General features: G+C 41.1%; 1 protein-coding gene across 1 annotated transcript in view; it reads left to right on the top strand.

Moving 5' to 3' along the window:
- Window positions 1–8810: 8810 nt before the first annotated feature.
- The window catches only part of DLG2 (discs large MAGUK scaffold protein 2), a 272353-nt gene continuing 259104 nt past the window's right edge, over window positions 8811–22059 (top strand). The window contains exon 1 of the mRNA XM_023558518.2: window positions 8811–9247. Within this exon, the coding sequence (XP_023414286.1) occupies window positions 9211–9247 (37 nt within the window). The 5' untranslated portion in view covers window positions 8811–9210. The remainder of the gene's footprint in view (window positions 9248–22059) is intronic.

The following is a 22059-nucleotide window of genomic DNA, read 5'->3' as shown; positions in this document are numbered from 1 at the left end:
TGTGCTCTGCTCCTGACACAACCTTCTGGGTGGTATGAGGTCCCCTGTCTCTCTGCTGCTTCTCTCTTTTATATCTCAAAAGAGATTGATTTAAGACACAACCTAATCTTGTAGAGTGAGTCCTGCCTCATTAACATAACTGCCTCTAATCCTGCCTCATTAACATCATAGAGGTAGGATTTATAATACATAGGAAAAACACTTCAGATGACAAAATGGTGGATAATCATACAATACTGGGAATCATGGATTAGCCAAATTGACGATATTTTTTGGGAACACAATTCAATCCATGACAAGCACCTACCAGGTAACCAGATGGTGGGGGAAATAGGCATTCTTACGTATGGTCTCTAGGGATGGATATTCACTCAGTCTCCTGAGCATTTATTGAGTACCAGCTACATGCTAGAGACTGCAAATAGTCAAATAAAAGTAAATATGGTCAGGTAAACTTTATGCAAAAATAACCCTGCTTTTCCAATGGTATGGCAGTAACAAATGCCTGATGGCTAACACAAATCTGTACAGACATGAGCCACAGTAGTGAGAGGTGATCAGTTTTGTTAAATTCTGTTCAGTGGCATCAGTGACTCACACAGCCCCTTGTTTACCATGGTTATCTTTGATGTCAATTTCTAAATACTTCTAAGTGTTCTCTGCTGTACAGAAAGTGGTTCAGTTATGGAGACACAGATGCCCTCTAACCATGAGCCGCAAACTAACAAACACAGCCAAAACTTGTCCCAACACTGCCCCTCCCCATTCCTCTACCCAAATGAAACATGAAACTATAGAAGAGCTCCCACCAGACTTGAGCTTTTTAACATTTTTTTCCTGAGAAAAATCATTAACCTTTCCTTTTAGATGACTCAGTTTGCAGAAAAGCACACATGATAATGAACACATAAATCTTCATAATTTCTCACAAGGCCTGAGTAAGGCAATCTTGATTTTATTGCCTCTGGGCTCTGACCAATCACTTTGAAACTCCAAAATAAATCTATCAGAAACTGTGATCCCCGTCATTTCACTGTATTAAAAATTCAATGTTAAAGCTTGTTTGGAGTAATCTTTGAGTTTATTATCAATATATTGAAGTTATATAGAGACATATTTTGGTTCAATATAAAATGGATTGTCTAAGCTTAAGAGCTACCTAACATGAGAGACATTCAATAGTCTAAGGTCACTTGGTATCTGTTTGATGTGAGGGGAGAGATATTGCACAAAATTGCCTGTTAGCTCCCTACCAACCCTGAGATTGTGTGTTTTGATTAAATGATGACTTCACCAACTCACAATGAATTCTATCCCAGAAAACAGACTCCTATACGTACCTTCTTGAATTGCATCCCCCAATACAAAATACTGCAGCTTTCTCCTTAAGTAAACATGTTTTAAAAAAAATCAAATTTAAGTTAATCACTAACTGCTTTTAATCAGTCTTCTCTGATAACATTGTTATAGACCAGATCGAATCAGCAAAATCAAATTAATGATAACAAATTACTAATAATAGTAGTAACCACTAATAATAACAATTACTAATAACATCAATAATTGTTCTTAAATAGCTAACATTTATTGACTATTATGGGGCAAATGCTGGGCTAAGCGCTTAAAAGCACTGATTTAATGATAACTATATAAAAAAAATTTTTTTTTTATATCAGGTGGCACAACTCTTATTCTCATTTTGCAGATAAGGAAACTGAGGCAAGAGGGACTACATAATTCAGAAGGCCTCTCAAAACTGTCAGAACCAGGATCTGAAGTCAGTGTGCTAACTCTGGAGAATAAATTCATAATCACTAGTGTGTATACAAAACTCATTGCCATCGAGCCAGTTCTGACTCACAGCAACTCTATAGGACAGAGTAGAGATGCCCCACTGAGTTTCCGAGGAGCGGCTAGTGGATTCAAACTGTGGACCTTTTGGTTAGCAGCCAAGCTCTTAGCCACTGTGCCACCAGGGCTCCGGCATATATATAATGCCTATTGTTTTTTATTATTATTTAGATGTTTCTGACCCTTGATGATATCTGTTTAACCCAGTGCCGTCAAGTTGATTCCGACTCATAGAGACCCTATAGGACAGGGTAGAACTGCCCCATAGAGTTTCCAAGGAGCACCTGGTGGATTCAAACTGCCAACCCTTTGGTTAGCAGCCATAGCACTTAACTGCTACGCTACCAGGGTTTCTGATATCTGTTTAGTGATCTAAATTATTTGGGAAGATCATATACATTGTGGTTTAAATAGCTGTTCTTAAAATTTGACGTATTCATAAAATTTTCAGCAGTGGGGAAATGGTTAAGTACTTTACAAAACATCTACTCAGTGAAGTGTTATGGAGTCATTACATGATCTTGACAAAGAGCTTTGAATAACATAGGAAAATGTGTGTAATCATAGCACATGAAATAGTTAGGGGTAAATTTTGTTGTGCAGTATGACATCAACTTTGTAAAAAAAAAAAAAAAAAACCATAGAAATAAACCAAAATATTCACAATGATTGACCCTGGGTGGTAATATCTATTTTATTCTTTTTTTTTTTTCCTTTAAAAAACTCTTGCTTTTTTTTTTTTTTTTCCTCCATAATGAATTTATATTGTTTCTACAATTTGGGGGGGGGGGGAGTTTATTTTTTTTTCTTCAAGTCTATGAAGCAATTTTAATTTTCTGGTACAAGTTGCATGGTTTGTGATCTGACACTATGGCGTATGAAGTCTCATTCTCTCTTCTTAAATGAAGATAAATTTAAAGGGGCATATGTTCATTTAGCAGTAAATGAATCTGAATTGAAGTAGGTAACTCAGAATCACTGTAAATATCCAATTATTAAGTTGTATAAAGGTGGCTGATTCTACTTTGCCTAGAATGGAGTCTAATGGCCTAGAAGCGCCATTAAATTGACTTCTGATGGGTTCCTTAGCAGCAGCACCAAAAGCTATGGTCCTGTATTTTTCAGCTCACTGAGGTTGGCGAAGACTGGTTGGACTGGTTTGGACAACTTAATGCAAAGTGGTGTGATTTATAATCAATTTTGGCAGGTCCTTCCAAGTGGCACTGTCTCCAGGCCCTCGGGTTGAGTGTCTACCCTGAGTCTGAGGAAGCACAATTCCCGTATGATTAGGCACTGTTAATCTGGTGTGACTTCTGTTTTTTTAGAAAAGCTTGGACTGTCCCACATGGAGGTTGGTATTGTTTGAAATCTGTTTTAGGGAAATTACACTTTTGTTTTTGGTTCATTAATTTTTCTTTAAATGCCACACAAAACTTCTGCCTAATAAGGTCCCACTTTTTCTTTTTTGCTTTGGATTCAAATGGAAGTAATCCAACATTTGACTTTGTATTAGAGTCACTTACAGAGTAACTTGTAATACCACCCTTTATGGCAATGAATAGGTAAAAATCAAACCAAACCCATTGCCATTGAGTCGATTCTGACTCATAGCGGCTTTATAGGACCCATAGGGTTTCCAAGGAGCGGTTGGTAGATTCGAACTGCCGACATTTTGGTTAGCCACTGTGCTGCCAGGGCTTCATGAATAAACAAGGCTAAGTCAAATCATCAGAGGAATTTAAGCATTCTAGCCTTTCCTGGCAGAAACCCTGGTGGTGTAGTGGTTAAGTGCCACGGCTGCTAACCAAGAGGTCGTCAGTTCAAATCAACCAGGCGCTCTTTGGAAACTCTATGGGGCAGTTCTACTCTGTCCCATAGGGTCTCTATGAGTCGGAATCAACTTGACGGCAGTGGGTTTGGTGAACCTGTCCTGTTAAGCAGTTGATCCACAAGAAAAATGCACACTAGAGATTATATATTTCTCTCCTGGGTGGAACTGTTTCTAATCTAGCATTGTCTAAAATGATTTATTTAGAGCTCTTCATGGTACTCTAGAAACTCCTACCCGGAAGTTACAATGTTTATACTGTATTTTCACGCAAATGACACACACCTTCTATGTTTGTTTGCCAACCGCACCTCCCCCACCGCGAGGTATTTTCATAAGCGACACTATGCCAATTTTTCTTACATGTTGCTGTAAAAAAAATTAGCATAGCATACTTAACAAAAATACCTCACAGGGGGTGGGGAAGCTAAGGTTGGCAAACAAATGCAGAAGGCACACATTATTTGCGTAAAAATACAGTAATTACACCTGCATTGTAGAAGGAAAGAACAAAAACTACGACAGCAATAATTTGCCAACCTTAATTTATTACTGGGCAAGGCAACTGTGTAATATTATTTTGCAAACACTAGCATAAAGTATCTAAAGTCCCAGTTCAGTTTTATGTTAAAGTGGAGGAACCAGATGGGTTCCCAGGAACTGAACCTGTTTCATGGAGAAGGAGCCTGTGATTCAGGCCTAAGCCGAGGGTGTTACCAGAGTGACATAGGCCATTGTGGGAAGTAGGGTAGGGATGGCTGTTTGCCCCAGAGCTGTTTACATGCGTTGGAATTTATGCTGAGTCTTTCATGATACGTTAAAACTATACTGTCAGAAATGCTATGCCGGCTGGGTTGTACCAGTGATACCTTCAACCAAAGGAGGATACAAAGCACTACAGGATAATGGGACCAATGCTGGAATAAAAGGTACGTAGGAGGGAAGAGCACGGTGGCCATTAACTCAGTGCGTAAAGTTCAGAAGGTTTCCCAGAGATGGCAGTATTTAAGAGTGTTTTAAAAGAATAAATGGAATGAGTGGACAATAAGAAAGAAAAAGCTGTCTGTGCAAAGTCATTGAGCTTTTTAGAATGAAGGTGATAAGAAGAGAGGCTATTAGGACAGCAAGATTGGGAAGGAGATATGTGCTTCACTAGGGGTGGATTATCCAATAGGCAAAGTAAGCATGGTGCTTACCTTGCTTACTAAATCATCTGTAGTGAGCAATTGCAGATTTTTTAACCATATCAAAGATTCTGCTTCTAGGTGTGGCTGGCATCTGTCTCTCTCCTAACCTTATAGCACCTTTCTATAGAATCAAAGCCTCTTTTCAAATTTACAATCCCTGACAGGGACGGTTTACCCAGTAAGCAAGGTAAGCACAAGGAAGCCCACGCTTAGCTTTCATTCTGGGTGATCCACCCCTGTGCTTCACTAAAAACATGGGCTTTATGTTGTAGCTCATAGTGAGTCAACAAAGGATTTTAACAGAGGAAAGACATGATCAGTTGATCATTGTAGAAAGAGTTCTTAGCTGGTGTGGTGACTGGGTTGGGAAAGTGCAATTAAAGAGAGGGAACCAGTTTAAATGCTGTTGTAATAGCTTGAGCAGGACATCCATGCCAGTGCCAATAGGAACAGAGGAGGGACATACAGCCTGGAGAAACATTTTGGAGATAGAATTGATGCAATTTGATGACTGATTAGATGTGGAATAGAGTCCCTGGGTGTTGCAAACAGTTAAGCATGCTACAACTAGCCAAAGGCTGGTGGTTCAAACCCACCCTGAGGCACCTTAGAAGACAAACCTGGTCACCTACTTCCAAAAGTTCATAGCCTTGAAAACCCTATGGAGCAGTTCTACTCTGCACACGTGGGGTTGCCATGAGTTGAAACTGACTTGACTACAACTAACAACAGAGGTTTGGGGCTGAATTTTCTAGCTTAGATCTCTAGGAAGAACTGTGATGCCATTATGAAAGATTTTAACCAGAAACCAAAACAAACCTGTTGCCACCAAGTCACTTCTGTCTCATGGCAACCCTATGGAACAGAGTAGAACTGCTCCATAGGGTGTCCAAGGAGCCACTGGTGGATGTGAACCACAGACCTTTTGATTAGCGGCCAAGCTTTTTACCACTGTGCCACCAGGACTTCAGGAGAGACTTTATGACCTCTAAAACCTGTGAATTTGTCTGAAACCCTGTCAAATCTATAACATGACTTCAAATGAATAATAGTTCTGTGGCATCTGACATTTGTACTAAATTTTTAATTTTTCAAAGCACTTCCACTTGTTTCATCTCATTAAACATGCAGTTTGTCAGATGACAAAGTCAAGCGTAAGTGATTTGACTAAAATTACCCAGCTGGATGTGGCCAAATTCGAACTAGAACCAAATTTCCAGGCTCCCTAGCTTTAAGTTTTAAATCAAATTGCAAATCTTGTAGCCTTGTACCCCAATCTGTTCCCTCACTCTTTCTATTTTGCATAGAAGATACTAGAATTGAAAACTTTTGAATAAAGTAGGAAGCAGGCAGCTTTGAAAAATTCACTAAGAAATGCTGGGAGCTTCTGGAGTGGAAGGGGTATGCAGCAGAGTGGCAAGGGGGAGCGAAGTGGTAATGAGTGGTCCAGGTTTTCCAGATGCCAATATTTGCATCACTCACAGTGCCCAAGGCATCCTAGTACAGCAGTTTCCACTGAGTTTCCCTATGGCCCTTATCCCTGAACAGTGCATTAGCCCTGGGTGGTGAGGAGTGGAGGGTGGGGAGAGGACCAGCTGACCATGCCTGTGAATGACAATTACAGTGGCCTCTGCAGGACAATCCCTGAAACCCTGGGCCCCTCAAAGCTTCTTTCTGTTCAGAGGGTCCTGTGTGGCTTACTATTTAGTATCACATTTCATACTCAAGATTTGTCTCCAGGCCATCTCAACCAGGGAATTGTGGATTTGTTGATGAAGTTGGGTGAGATTCTCCATGAAGAGGCTATTAAATAAGCCTGTTTAGTTTGAAAGGAGTAAGAACTGTTCTTACATTTTAAAACAACACTGAATCTCAACCTCAAAGAACAAAACACATATTAAGTCTTGGCCCCGGAACACCAGATCTCTACTAGAAGTAGTAGAGTCATTTTACAAGGGAGGGAGAGTCATTTTGCAGTTCTCTTCTGTCCATGTTGGTGATAGAGAATGGGCAAAACGAGACGGATGTTTGTGGGCAGGAAGAGAGTTGCCACCTGCAGAGGTCATTACTGTCCATCTCGAGGTACCAAAAGGGGCAACGATTTCAGGCTGCCTGGAGAGAGGCTTTATGATGAAAACTCCTCAATATACTGTATTCTTTTAAGGCACATATGACAGGTTCTGCAATAATTAACTTGCTCTAACGATCAAGTGGAAACCCTGGTGGCATAGTGGTTAAGAGCTACAGCTGCTAACCAAAAAGTCAGCAGTTTAAATCCACCAGGTGCTCCTTGGAAACTCTATGGGGAAGTTCTACTCTGTCCTATAGGAATGGTATGAGTCAGAATCGGCTCAATGGCAACAGGTTTTTTAATGATCAAGTCCCACTTTTGATTGACTGAGTTGACAATGGCAGTCGTGTAATTGTACCTAACAGAGAGATGATCTGTGACTGCTCAGCCCTCATTCTTCTGGGGGGCACTCATTGATTGATTCTCTGCTCCCTCCGTAGACCCTAAGTCTCTGGCTCAGGGACTCATGATTTCAGTGTGCTCCCTTGTCATCTGGAACTATGATTGGCAGGCACAATAAATAAATGTGAAATAATCTGTGAGCAGAGTACGGCTTTTAAAGCAAATTTTTAAAGATTTTTTTTCCTGTATTTGGGGTGGGGGTGGGGAGAGAGGAAGAGAACTCCATGTAGAAAAATGCAAACCCTCTTCCACAGGTGTGTGGTTTAAATAGACCTTGTTTCATTTCCTGACCCAGCCTAAAACCCTGAAGACTCCCACAGCTTCTAATTCTATCAGGGCAGCCATTCTGTCAAGACCGGTTAGAAATGTTAGTGATAATCCTATCTGGAAATTAAAAAAAAAAAATCTGCCAGCCATTGAGCAGGTTCTACGCTCAGTTTTGTTATCCTAGTGTTTCTGATTAACACATATTTAGAGTTGATTTTTAAGTGAAACACTCACACTTCAATGACGTCCCATTTCAGGTGAGCTTGATTGACTCATATTTGAGTTTTTAAAAAACACAACATAGGGCTTTCCAGCCTGTGCCCTTTAACAGTTTGATAAATGAAATAACAGGGAGAATGAGTGGGCGGTTACCATGGTGACCACAACATCTGATTTGAGAAGCAGCAGATAGGGGAGAGAAACCGTGCCATAACTAAACTGAGCTGCAAAGATGATCAGTAGTTGAGAGAGGAAATTAAAACATCTGAGCTCCACATATCAATGGATCAATCAATCAATACACGAATATCAGTATCTACACCTTGGCTTCAAATGCGTATGCTGTATAGATCAAAACAAAAAAGAAAAATACAGTATGTATCAATATTTGTAGTCTTTAAGCATATTTCAGAAATGTTTTTGAGGAGAGACAAACATCATCCTGATTTCCAAATTTTAGTTATTGGTCCTTTAAACACCAAGCTCTCGATATTGGCATTAGAAGGTTACCTAGGTAAAAAAAATCAAGCCCATTGCCATTGAGTCAATTCTGACTCACAGTGACCCTACAGGACAGAGTAGAACTGCCCCATAGGGTTTCCAAGGGGCACCTGGTGGATTTGAACTCCCAACCTTTTGGTTAACACCCATAGCTCTTAACCATTAAGGTTTCAGATTAATTCCTCAAATTAGGGGGATTTAGTTTTGGGGTTGCCACACAAAAAAGTGAAATTAGGGAAGTCTGGAATAGGAATCGACGCAACAGCACTGGGTTTTTGGGAACCCCTTTTTGGATACTCTCCGGGCCTAAGGGGCCATTTAAGCGAGGCATTTCCTGGCCTAGGGAAGCCAGCAGATTCCACCCTGCAGCTGAAGAATTAACACTACCATGTGAATAACTCTGTTTACTCTCTTCTACATTTTAAGAGTACCCTTAGACTAACACTTCAGTATTAGAATTTCAAACACCAGTGGCTAGCTGGAGGGTGGGATGTCCCCCAGGCTCTATTCGGTAGTCTCCCCAGGCAGGCTTTCACCCCATCCACCTTTCCATTGCTAAGGTCTTTTAACCACCTCTTTTTTTAAGAAAGAAAAAGAGGTGACTTAAGTTGTCAGCATGTGGAAAGTGATTTGTTACTGCTTTTAAGAGGGGCGGGATAGAGAAAGTAATACCGTCTTTTAAATTGGCCCTTTCGTGTTGCAAAGCATCTCAAACAAGCTCGGTAACCAGCCTGGGAAAGTAGCCCCACCTGCTTCAGTCCTAAGAGGCTTTGGCCACAACTCAAGAGCGTCAGGAGGTGTGTGTTGGCTGGGCGGAGTTTGTACACCGTGCAGCTCAACCAAGACAGGGGAACAGAGACGAATTTGGGAAGCAGCTGCCTGATATGCTGAAAACCTCTGAAAATTGGCTAAGGAGCTGTGGTGAGAATCATGCTGCTTTTCTCAGACCCATTTCTCTTGACAGACCGTGTAGGGGAATGGTGGCCAGTAAAATGAAAAGAGGACTGCAGATTTCCCTCCTTTCCCAGAGCAGCAATGCTTACCTTTTCTCAGACAGCGGCTACCGCTTGCAGGCATCCTTTTAAGGCTGCTCTGTTTTATTGTGTGTTGCTATGTTCTGGGTGAACAATGATCGCCGAATTCTTCTTTTCCTCCAAAATTACACTCCAGGAGTTTGAGTCACCACTGCTGTCTTCATAGTAAGTTTATTTCATGTGATCTGGTAGGCTCTTGGTGCTGTAAATCACAGAGAGAACTTTAGGAATGTGAAATCTTTGCTGCAGAATTTAAGTGGGTTCCAGAAATGCCTAAATCAACTTTGGTTTCAGATCAGGTGTTTTGATTTAAGCAAGCCCTATTGAAATTAAGAGCCAGAACCTACTCCAGGGAAGCATGGTTCCAACCTAGGGAGACAGGATTGCGTGTGTGAAGGAACCAAATAGATGTGCATATGGAATTCCATTTTCACCAATTATTTCACCTCACATGCTACCTCAGGAAAATCTATGCCCTTGGTTTTCTCGTCTATGAGATGGGAATTATATTACTTACTTTGTATGTCTGTTTACCTATTAGTAGCTGTGCATGGAAAGCTAGACTCTAAGGTCGTCTAGGGGGCAGGGAGCATGGTTACTTTATTTTGGGGCCTTAGTGGCATAAAGGTTAAGAGCTTGGCTGCTAACCAAAAGGTTGGCAGTTTGAATCCACCAGCCACTCCTTGGAAACCCTAAGGGACAGTGCTACCTTACAGTCCTGTAAGGGTCGCTAAGAGTCAGAATCCACTTGACTGCAGTGGGTTTGGTGTTTTATGTTTGGAGCCCTGGTGGCACAGTGGTTAAGCACTTGGCTACTAACCAAAAGGTCAGTAGTTCGAATTCACCAGCTGATCCTTGGAAATTCTAAGGGGCAGTTCTACTCTGCCCTGTACAGTCACTACGAGTTGGAGTCCACTCATTGGCAATGGGTTAGGTGTTTTGGGCTTGGAGCTCTAGTGGCCGCGTGGTTAAGCCCTCGACTGCTAACCAAAAGGTCAGCAGTTCAAATCTACTGCCTGCTACTTGGAAACCCTATGGGGCAATTCTACTCTGTCCATTAGGGTTCCCGTGAGTTGGAATCCACTCAATGGCAACAAGTTTGGTTTTTGACTTGGTAAATGTCCAGAAAAGGGAATTTATTAACCATCTTAGCTTAGTGGTTAGGAGTGTCAGCTTAGATCTTTCTGCCTGAGTTCAAATCTGCTAGCCTCAGTTTCCATGTCCGGAAAATGGTAATGGTAACTATTTCATACAGTTGTGAGGATTAAAAGAGATGATGTTTTATGTGTAAAGTCCTCAGCACTGTGCCTGGCACACAGTAAATACTGAATAAATGCTATTTTTATAAGGTTGGAGTCTGATTGTGGGGTTAAGAAATCGGCCTCTCTGGATAAAATTCACCGCTTTTTTTTTTTTTTTGATGCAAGGGTTGGACAAGATGATTCCTGAGGAACCTTCTACCTCTCAACAGCTGTGTTCTTACTTGCATTCACATGTATACGACATAGCCTCACATCTTCATTGCTAGGGGCCGTAAATTTAAAAAAAATTCAAATAATGTTTTATGATGGAAAACCAATGCAATATAATATACCTTTTGGACTTAAAAATTATAGCCAGCACGTAAAGGCAGATATGTCATTTTATATATTCCCACGACTTGATTTCCAGATGCTGTGTTGCATTTCCGTGGCTTTGAGGACATTAAGATTTGCATCAAACACTTCGTATTGGTTTTAAGAAACTTTATCCACACTAGTCTTCTGATGGTGGCGCTTGACAGCATTTCTAGTTTTTGTATTATTTTTGAGACGAAACCTTGACCTGTATCTCAGCATTCTGATGATAACTAATATGTATCTGACATACGCCTGAGTCGTTGGCATCCAGTTTAAAAACCAGCCCAGAGTCACTGTGCACCCTGCCTCTGAAGTGAGGAAGGAGTCTTGCTAGACTGGGAAATTAGCATTCTCCTCAGACTTGGAGCTTGCTCCCTGTCAGCACTCTTTTGCTGCCTTATTCTCTTCATCCCCTCCTTTGAATTTACTTCCAACAACTCCTTTAAAGTCCTTACAGGTTCTCTAGGCCAACACCTCATTAAATATAGAACAACTAAGTACAGGTTTTTATAATTAATTTGTTTGATACAAGACCACAGGAGGGTAGGGACTGTGTCTTCCATTGTCTTCTGATACAGGCAGTCTTTGCTTTACATGACTGTGTAAAGCCAGCTTTTTTTTCTTTTTTTTTTGGTGAAAAAATACCAGGACTTCAAATTGGTTCAAACCAATTCGGCCACGGCTGATGAAGCAAAACCAGAACAGACTCAAATTTTTACAATTTGGATGATCCAGAACGGTAACCAGAATGGAAAAAATTACAGCTGGATACCCTAGAACAGGAGACTCCAGAGGCATAGTGAACCCTTTTAGAAGCTTGATACATGAGCCTGGATTATTGGCAGGACTATGGCGAATGACACACATTCAAAGTGGCGTGATTGGCTGCCATCTTTGAGTCTGGCACTGTTTTCAGCTCTGCTCAAAATCCAGCAGGGAAGAGATCTGGTTGCTGTCCAACGCGTAGGCTGCCCTTGTTTTCTAAGAGCAGTTTCTAGTAGAGATTCAAGCTGTAATTTTTCCCGTTCCAGTTATTGTTCCAGTTCACCCAAGTTGTAAAATTTCGAGCCTGTTTCAGTTTTGCTTCCTCAGCCTTGACTGAACCAGGAAGAACCAGTTTGAAACCCTGAAATATACACAGCAAAACATACACCCATTCAACAATTTTTACATGTACAGTTCGTTGACAATGGCTACATTCTTCACATTGTGTCATCATTCTCACTGTCTCTGCCCTATTGTTTCACCACAGTGCTGCAATGAACATGGGTGTGCATATATCTATTTGATAGCTCTTATTTCTCTAGGATATATTCCAAGGAGTAGGATTGCTGGATTTTATGGTACCTCTATTTCTAACTTTTTAAGAAAGCGCCAAATTGATTTTCAAGGTGGTTGTACCATTTTACATTCCCACCAGCAGTGTATAAGTGTTCCAGTCTCTCCACAAGCTCTCCAACATTTATTATTTTGTGATTTTGGGATTAATGCTAGCCTTGTTGGGGTGAGATGGTATCTCATTGTAGTTTTGATTTGCATTCCTCTAATGATGAATGATTGTGAGCATTTCCTCATCTATCTGTTAGCCTCCTGAATGTCTTCTTTAGTCAATTTCCTGTTCATATCCTTTGCCAATTTTTTGATTCGGTTGTCTTTTTGTTGTTGAGGTTTTGCAGTATTTTACAGATTTTAGAGATTATACCCTGATCGGATATATCATAGCCAAAAATTTTTTCCCAGTCTGTAGGTTGTCATTTTACTCTTTTGGTGGAGTCTTCGGATGAGCGTAAGTGTTTGATTTTTAGGAGCTCCCAGTTATCTAGTTTCTCTTCTGGTGTTTGTGCATTGTTAGTAATGTTTTGTATTCTGTTTATGCCAGGTATTAGGGCTCCTAACATTGTCCCTATTTTTTCATCCATGATCTTTATCATTTTAGATTTTATATTTATCTTTGAGTTAGTTTTTGTGCATGGTGTGAGGTATGGCTCTTGTTTCATTTTTTTGCAGATGGATATCCAGTTATGCCCACACCATTTGTTAAAGAGACTGTCTTTTTCCCATTTAACAGACTTCAGGCCTTTGTCAAATATCAGGTACTCATAGATGAATGAATTTATGTCTGGATTCTCAATTCTTTTCTGTTAGTCTATGTATCTGTTGTTGTACCAGGTTATTTTGACTACTGTGGTGGTATAATAGGTTCTAAAATCAGGTAGTTTGAGGCCTCCCATTTTGTTCTTCTTCAGTAATACTTATCTGGGGCCCCAAGTATTTTATCTTCTTGGGGGCTATTATAAATGGTATTGGTTTGGTGATTTCCTCTTCCAAGTTCTCTTTGTTGGTGTAGAGGAATCCAACTGATTTTTCTGTGTTTGTCTCATGTCCTGACACATTGCTGAGATCTTCTATTAGTTCCAGTAGTCTTCTTGTGGATTCTTTGGGGTTTTCTGTGTATAAGATCATATCATCTACAAAAAAGATGCTTTTACTTCTTCCTTACCAATTTAAAACAAAAAAAAAAAAGATACCCTTTATTTATTTTTCTAGTCTAATTGTTCTGGCTAGGACCTCCAGCACAATGTTGAATAAGAGTGGTGACAAAGGACATTCTTATCTGGTTCCCATTCTCAAGGGGAATGTCTGAGAGCTGCTTTTTTTTTTTTTTTTCCTAATTGTGCTTTAAGTGCAAGTTTACAGTTCAAGTTAGTTCCTCATACAAAAACTTATGCACACATTGCTATGTGACCCTAGATGCTCTCCCTATAATGTGATAGCACACTCTTCCCTTCCACCCCGAGTTTCTCACATCCATTCAGCCAGCTTCTGTCCCTTTCTGCCTTCTGCCTTCTCATCTTGCCTCTGGACAGGAGCTGCCCATTTAGTCTCATGTATTTACTTGAGCTAAGAAGCGAACTCTTCACAAGTATCATTTTATGTCTTACAGTCCAGTTTAATCTTTGAAGAGTTGGCTTCAGACATGGTTTTAGTTTTGGGCTAACAGAGTCCAGTGGCCATGTCTTCCAGGCTCCCTCCAGTCTCAGTCAGACCATTAAGTCTTGTCGTTTTACTAGAATATGAGTTCTGTACCCCACTTTTCTCCTGCTTCATCAGGGACCCTGTGTTGTGTTCCCTGTAAGGGCAGTTATTGGTGGTAGCCCAGCACCACCTAGTTCCCCTGGTCTCAGGCTGATGGAGTCTCTGGTTTATGTGGCCCTTTCTGTCTCTTGGGCTAATATTTTCCTTGTATCTTTGGTATTCTTCACTCTCCTTTGCTCCAGGTGCGTTGGGACCAATTGATGCATCTTCATGACTGCCTGCTAGCTTTTGAGACCCCAGATGCCACTCACCAATGTGGGTTGCAGAACATTTTCTTAATAAATTTTGTTATGCCAACGGACCTAGATGTCCCCTGAAAACATGGTCCCCAGACTCGTGCCACTCTGTCCCTTGAAGTGTTTGGTTGTACTCAGGAAACTTCTTAGCTTTTGGTTTAGTCCAGTTGCGCTGACTTCACCTGTATTGTGCATTGTCCTTCCCTTCACCTAAGATAATTCTTGTCTACTATTTAGTAGTGAATACCCCTCTCCCTCCCTCCCCATCCTCGGAACCATCAAAGAACATTTTCTTCTGTGTTTAAACCTTTTCTTGAGTTCTTATAATAGTGATCTCATATAATATCTGTCCTTTTGTGACTGGTTAACTTCACTTAGCATAATGCCTTCCAGATTCATCCATGTTATGAGATGTTTCATGAATCTATCATTGTTCTTTATTGTTGCGTAGCATTTCATTGTGTGGATATACCATAATTTGTTTATACATTTGTCCATTGATGGGCACCCAGGCTGTTTCCATCTTTTTGCTATTCATTGCAGTGCTGCAATGAACATGAGTGTGCATGTATCTATTCATGCAACAGCTCTTATTTCTCTTGGATATATTCTAAGGAGAAGGATTGCTGGATTGTATGGTACCTCTATTTCTTGCTTTTTAAGGAAGCGTCAAATTGATTTCCACAGTGGTTGTATCATTTTACATTCCCACCAGCAGTGTATAAATGTTCCAGTCTCTCCACAACCTGAGAGCTCTTTTAATGGAAGTTTTTGCCAGGATCAATTCCTCTGGAACATTTTCATCCTCTTATTTTTTTTCATCCCTACCACTTCCCTTATTTATGTTGTTAAGTTTGCCTTCACTAAGCTCCTCTTGCTGCATATCCACAATCTCTCTAAAGGCGGCAGTGTCAGCTTTACTTTCCTATGGTTAGCTATATCTTCCATAACTTTACTGTTCGATTCAAACTTCACTTCTAGCATTATCAATTTTTGTTTCATCTTTGTAGGCATATTCCCTCTTTTGATCATCCTGTGAGCTTGTCACTGCAAGACAAGGAGGCAAAACAATCACATGCTTTGCTGTCTTCGTGTGAACTGAACATCCAATGCTCTGTGACCAATTGCTGACAGACTTTGAAAAAAGGAACCTGGTAGATCACTGATCATGGTGTGCATCTGTTATTACACAGTCATTTGTGGAGCAAAGAGCTAGAAGCAAAGCTTGCAATTTATGCAATCACTCATCCATAGTTAATATACTATAGTAATGGAGATTTGAATCATGTTTTTGGAGGACTGGTGGTATTTAATAAAACTGTGATGTTGGAAATTTGTGATATCAGAACCATGCAAATTGAGGACTACCTGTAAAAAAACAATAATAAATGTCTGTTGAAGGCATGAATCACTTGTACATTCATATAGACCTCACGTTTTCTGTGCCAAAGGCCTAGCTACTTCCTTTCTTATCGAAAATCCCCCATGCCTCAGTGCCATCTCTTTACCTTTAAAAGTTAATTAGTTAATAGGATCAATGGATTCACACATGGATGCTAAAAGGACTCTCAGGCTCCCAGGGTAGATTGGTTTCTTCCCCCATGGCAGAGGAGTCCTCTCAAATGCCATCTTCACCAGGAATTTTCAGACCCTGTGGCCAGCAGGAGAGAGGGGTGTTGAGTTGGAGGGACCTCCCTGGCCCTCTTCTCTCACTGCTCTAAAATTCAGTAATTTAAAAAAAGGGGGGCTGAAGAAGAAGAGAGTCAAATTACTTAGTCTTTGCTTTCAAGGAGTTTATATTCCAAGATGGGCTATGAAGCCTGGAGATAGGTAAGCAGTTATAGTAGGTGATTACCAGAACTGGTTTTATCAGATTGAATTAGATCTGTCACTTCCTAGCTCGTGAGCCTTCCCAAATTACATAGTCTCTTAGAACCTCATTTCTCCTTCTGTAAAATTTAATAATTATCTCCCAGGATTTTTGAGAGTCTTGAACAAGAGAAAGGGATGCAGTGTACTTAGAGTAGTATCTATTGTAGATTAAGAGTTTGGGAAACAAACAATTTTAGACATAACTCAAGTGGATGTCATTCCTTTCACTAAGATTGTTTTGTCCACAGTGTACAGAGTCCGGGTTGCAGAGTCAGAGAGCGATGCCTTGAAAGGGCTTCTAGCACAACCCCTTTGCCATACAGATGGAATTTTCTGGAAGTTACTTAGCCAGTTCATGGAGGACCAAGACTAAGACCCATGTTTTCTCCTGCCTACTTATTGATTGTTATTTGGTGATTAAAATTTGTATTATATTTTGTCTTCGTAGAGTCAGTCTCCCAATTCTTTTGGAATACTTCCTTAGTTTAGGGTAAGTTCAGAAGCATTTTCAAAGCTTACTACATCAAGGCACTCAAGTCCTATAGTGGCAAGTCCCCAGCTTGCTCCTCTGCTAATGGTGACTTCCTCCCCTGGAATGATCAGCTACCTTCGGTTGCTTATCTGACCTCTAACACGGTGTCCACTCACAACCTTTCTATACCACCACATGCACATACATGAAGACTTTCTGAGAAAGGCACTGAGTAGGAGAGTCACTGCAATACCTGACTGCTCACCAGACGTGGCTCTCAGTTCTGGGTGTGTAGGGCATTAAAAAAAATGTAGGTCCTCCCAGGGATTCTGATTCAGTCTGGAGTGGAGTCCCGAGTTACCTACATCTTAAAAATGATCTCCCAGGTGAGATGCAGGAAGTACGGAGAACTGTTGCTTTTGTGCTTATAGGAGTCAGAGTCTAAGAACAAAGATAGGCTGCAGTTGTGTGGACATGGATGTGAACTTGACTTGCCTGGAGACTGCCTGGCCTGGGGGATGCAACCTGGCTGTGCAGTGTGTTAGAACCTGTTTGCTGCTGATGCTTTTCATCCCAGGGCAATGTTTCCTCAGCGTTGTCCCCTCAGGGGGTGGGGCCCCCTTATTTTAGCTGAACTTTTTATAGCAGCAGCCTAATAGAACTTCCTGACTTCACCTCCTCCTCTCAACCTTTCAGTCCACTCCCTACACTGGCAACAGAGTTACTTTGCCAAAATGAGAATTCCAACATCACTTGCCTCATATTCTAGCTGCAAAGGACCAGATAATTTTCAGAGCATGGAATATCTCTTACTGTCTTTGTACATGTTGGAAAACCCTTCCTTCCGATTAGTACTCATAATATTGCTTCTATAGATTACAAAATATTTCACTCAGCCAGATGCTGCACTAAGCATGTTATGTATCTCTGACAAACTCTGAATGACCTTAGAAGCCCAGTTCTAAAACCTGCCCTGAGAAGCTCCGTTGACCACAGCAGAGTTAGCTGATCTCTTCTTTGTCAAAGAATTTAACACATTTCACTGTAAGTTACTGTTCATTTTCTGTCTGTCCTCCTGAGGGCGTGTGCTGCGTTTGTCCTTGTAAGTGGGTCGCTAGCCATCATGGACCACCAGGAGGATTAGGAGAAGGGCTTTATGGGCAAATCTATCTTCACTTCCAAAGAAATACCTGATGTGGATGGCCTGTTTAATAGTGGATCAGTAGCCCTAATAGTGCATCATTTTTAAGCCGTTAGGACCCAGAAAAGATGCGTACCAAAGCTTCACCATCATACACGATAATACGATGCTCCCAAGGCATCCCAGCCTGCAGTCAGCCATGCTGCCTAACTTGGTGCTCAGCAGCCCTCCCACCACACTGCCACATCATCGGGCCGGCTCTGTTACCAGAGGAGGGTTGGACTGCATTGCGTCATCCTTTTGGAGGATATTTCACCAACAAAAAGCAGCCAAACAGGGTTGTGTGCTTTCTTAGGCTTTCATTTTTTTTTTTTTTTTTTTTTGATCTGTGTTTTTACAGGCAGACACTGTAATCAGCTGTCATGATAGCTGTAATCTGTTAGCTTATGTGCTGCTTTTCTCCATCAGGACTAATTGAATAGTTGCTTTTGTTTTCCCCTCTCTACTCCTTCCCTGGACTCTTATACTATTGAACCACGTGACTAAACCCTTACAAAATCTTCATCTGCTTCTCTTTCTCTAGTTGCCTCCTTTCAGATGTGGCAGTAACCCAGTAATCTCCAGACAGATTTGCTTCTGCATGACTATCCAAGAGTCCTTATATATTTGAAAAATATCTTTAAGTAGGCCTTCTGTTGTTAAAGTGAAAATAAAAAGCAAAAATTTAATTCATCTTGCTTAAACAAGTTAAATTTTAAATTTAAAAATACCAGAGGATTACTTTTATTCAATTTGTGGTGGTGGTGGTGTTACTTGTAGCCTGATGTTGTTGTTAGGTGCCATCAAGTCGGTTCCAATGCATAGCAACCCTATGCACAGCAGAATGAAACACTGCCTGGTCCTGCACCATCCTTACAATCTTTGCTATGCTTGAGCTCATTATTGCAGCCACTGTGTCAATCCACCTCGTTAAGGGTCTTCCTCTTTTCCGCTGACCCTGTACTCTGCCAAGCATGATGTCCTTCTCCAGGGACTGATCCCTCCTGACAACATGTCCAAAGTATGTAAGACGCAGTCTCGCCATCCTTGCTTCTAAGGAGCACTCTGGTTGTACTTCTAAGACAGATTTGTTCGTTCTTTCAGCAGTCCATGGTATATTCAATATTCTTCGCCAACACCACAATTCAAAGGCGTAAACTCTTCTTCAGTCTTCCTTATTCATTGTCCATCTTTCACATGTAGCCTGCCATATGTAAATCATGTTTTCTGTGTCCTCAGAAGAAAAATCTAGAACTTTTTAGGGTTGAGAGGTACCCTGTGCTTCCTTAAGAAGAAAGGAGCTCTATTTCGGTGAAGGAGTTTAAGCAGAGTGTAAGGTTAGTAGAATCAAGAGGGTAGAGTTGGAAGTAACCAGAAAATACTTAGGTTTCTTTTAAAGCTGAATTTCTCTTCAATGAATCATGAGATAGGGACCCTTCCCTGGCAGTATGCCTGTTAGAGATAGAAACTAAGGACAAAAAGAAAAGTAAGATTTAGTCCCTGCCTGCAAGGAGCTTAAAGTTTAGTAGAAGATAGACTTGGAGAAAACCAAATGCAACAAAACATTAAAGCTGATGTGAGAGAAGTCTGTATGATGGTGTTAAAGGGAAGAAGAGGAATTGGACAAAGAATGCATGACTTTTCCAAAACCTTCTGCCGTATGTTCAAAAGAAATGCATCGCTTGACCTCTTTGCCTTAAGGCCAAGAAGCTCAGTTTGTTTAATTCCCTGCAGAAGAAAACTGCACATCAATAAATTTATGGTCAGAGCCCTAAGCACAGAGACAAGGCAGTGACCAGAGCATTTCCTGTCTGCAAAATGGTATAACTGGAAGGCACTCGGAATGCTCAGTGTCACAATAATGACACAGAACTATCATGAAGATCGTGCAGGACAGGGCAGCATTTCGTTCTGTTGTACATGTGGTCACCATGAGTAGGAATTGACTCCAGGGCAAGGACTAACAACAACGCAGTTTTTCATTTCTCCAGCAAGAACTTCAGGGTCCCTCAGTAAGTTCTATATTGATCTGGTGATAAAAATTAATTGATAGTTCAATGGGCATTGCTTTAGGGTTACTATGTTTTTAACATGGAATTTATATAATACTAATCCTTGGGTGGACACTGTTCAAGTCCCCTCCAGTTACTCTTCACAATGCATTCCAAAAAGAATTAGGTTGCTGACATGGATTATACTCATTTTGCAGATAGGAAATAGTGCTATGCCAGCTTTTGCATCCATATGAGACGAAAACACCACGGGTTGGGTCAGGCACACCTTAGTCTTCATCTTCAGATTTATTGATGTGCAGTTTTCTTCTGCAGGGAATTAAAACAAAAAGCTGTGCTCTTGGGTCTTTGAAGATAGGACTCTTTTCGTGGAGTTTTAAAGTTTATTCAGCAGATTTTTATTGAGCACCTACTATGTGCCAGTCAAGGTGCTAGGAGTTGGAAAAACCAGACATGGTCTCTATCTTCACAGAGCTTAGAATCCAGTTATGGGGCAATTGTAGCATAATGTGATCAGTGCTATGCCAGGGACCTTGTAGGCTGCCAAGGGAGGAGTCCTTAACACAGTTTGAGGGGGTGGTCGAAGAAGACTCCCGGGGAGGGGGTGGTGGTCAGAGAAGACTCCCTGGAAGATAAAATGTCAAACCTATCAAATATTGAGAAGTTCACCCTGAAGAGTGTAAACAAAGTAGGTAGAAAAGTAGGACAGCAAGAGGAGCTCTCAGCCAGTCCAAGGAAGTGAAAATCGTTTATAGTCTGGTTGTAGTTGTTAGGTGCTGTCGAGTTGGTTCTGACTACAGTAGTGACCCTATGTACAACAGAACAAAACACTGCCCAGTCCTGCACCATCCTCACAATTCGTTGTTATGCTTGAGCCCATTGTTGCAGCCACTGTGTCAATCTATCTCGTTGAGGGTCTTCCTCTTTTTTGCTGACCCTCTACTTTATTTACCAAGCATGATGTCCTTTTCCAGGGACAGAGTCCTCCTGATAACCTGTCCAAATTATGTGAGTTGTATTCTCACCATCCTTGCTTCTAAGGGGCATTCTGGTTATACTTCTTCCAAGACAGGTTTTTTAGTTCTTTTGGTAGTCCGTGGTATATTCAATATTCTTTGTCAACACCACAATTCAAAGGCGTCAATTCTTCTTTGGTCTTCCTTATTCATCATCCAGCTTTTGCATCCATATGAGACGAAAACACCACGGGTTGGGTCAGGCACACCTTAGTCTTCAAGGTGGCATCTTTGCTTTTTAACACTTTAAGGGTCTTTTGCAGCAAATTTGCCCAAGGCAACAGGTCATTGGATTTCTTGACTGCTGTTTCCATGGGTGTTGATTATGGATCCAAGTAAAACGAAATCATTGACAACTTCAGTCTTTTCTCTGTTTATCATGAGGTTCCTTATCAGTCCAGTTATGAGGATTTTTGTTTTCTTTATTTTGAGATGTAATCCATACTGAAGGCTATGGTCTTTGATCTTCATCAGTAAGAGCTTCACATCCTCTTCACATTCAGTAAGCAAGGTTGTGTCATCTGCACATCACAGGCTATTGAGTGTTCCTCATATTCTGATACTGCCGCCTTCTTCACGTAGTCCAGCTTCTCAGATTATTTGTTCAGCGTACAGGTTGAATAAGTATGGTGAAAAGATACAACCCTGAGACACAACTATCCTGACTTTAAACCACACAATATCCCCTTGTTCTGTTCTAACAACTGCCTCTTGATCTATGTACTCATTCCTCATGAGCACAATTAAATGTTCTGGCATTCCTATTCTTGGGAATGTTATCCATAATTTGCTATGATCCACATAGCCGAATGACTCTCCATAGTGAGTAAAACACAGGTAAACATCTTTTTGGTATTCTCTGCTTTCAGCCAGGGTCTATTTGACATCACCAATGATACCCCTGGTTCCACATCCTCTTCTGAATCTGGCTTGAACTTCTGGCAGCTCCCTGCCGATACACTGCTGCAGCATATAGTCTGGAGCTCCAACAAACATCTGGTGGGGCCTGGATTGCTAAGAAGGGGCCAGATCACAGAAGGACCTTTGTGCAGTTAGAGTTTGGTCTTTAACCTGAAGGCAATTGGGACAATTAAAGGGTTTTTAAGCAGGAAGGTAAGGATCCCTAGTGATGCAGTGGCTAAGAGCTTGGCTGCTAACTGAAAGGTCAACATTTCAGATCCACCAGCCACTCTGTG

This window comes from Loxodonta africana, chromosome 7, assembly GCF_030014295.1.
Source record: "Loxodonta africana isolate mLoxAfr1 chromosome 7, mLoxAfr1.hap2, whole genome shotgun sequence".
Taxonomy (NCBI): Eukaryota; Metazoa; Chordata; class Mammalia; order Proboscidea; family Elephantidae; genus Loxodonta; species Loxodonta africana.
This window is presented reverse-complemented; position numbering and strand designations above follow the sequence as displayed.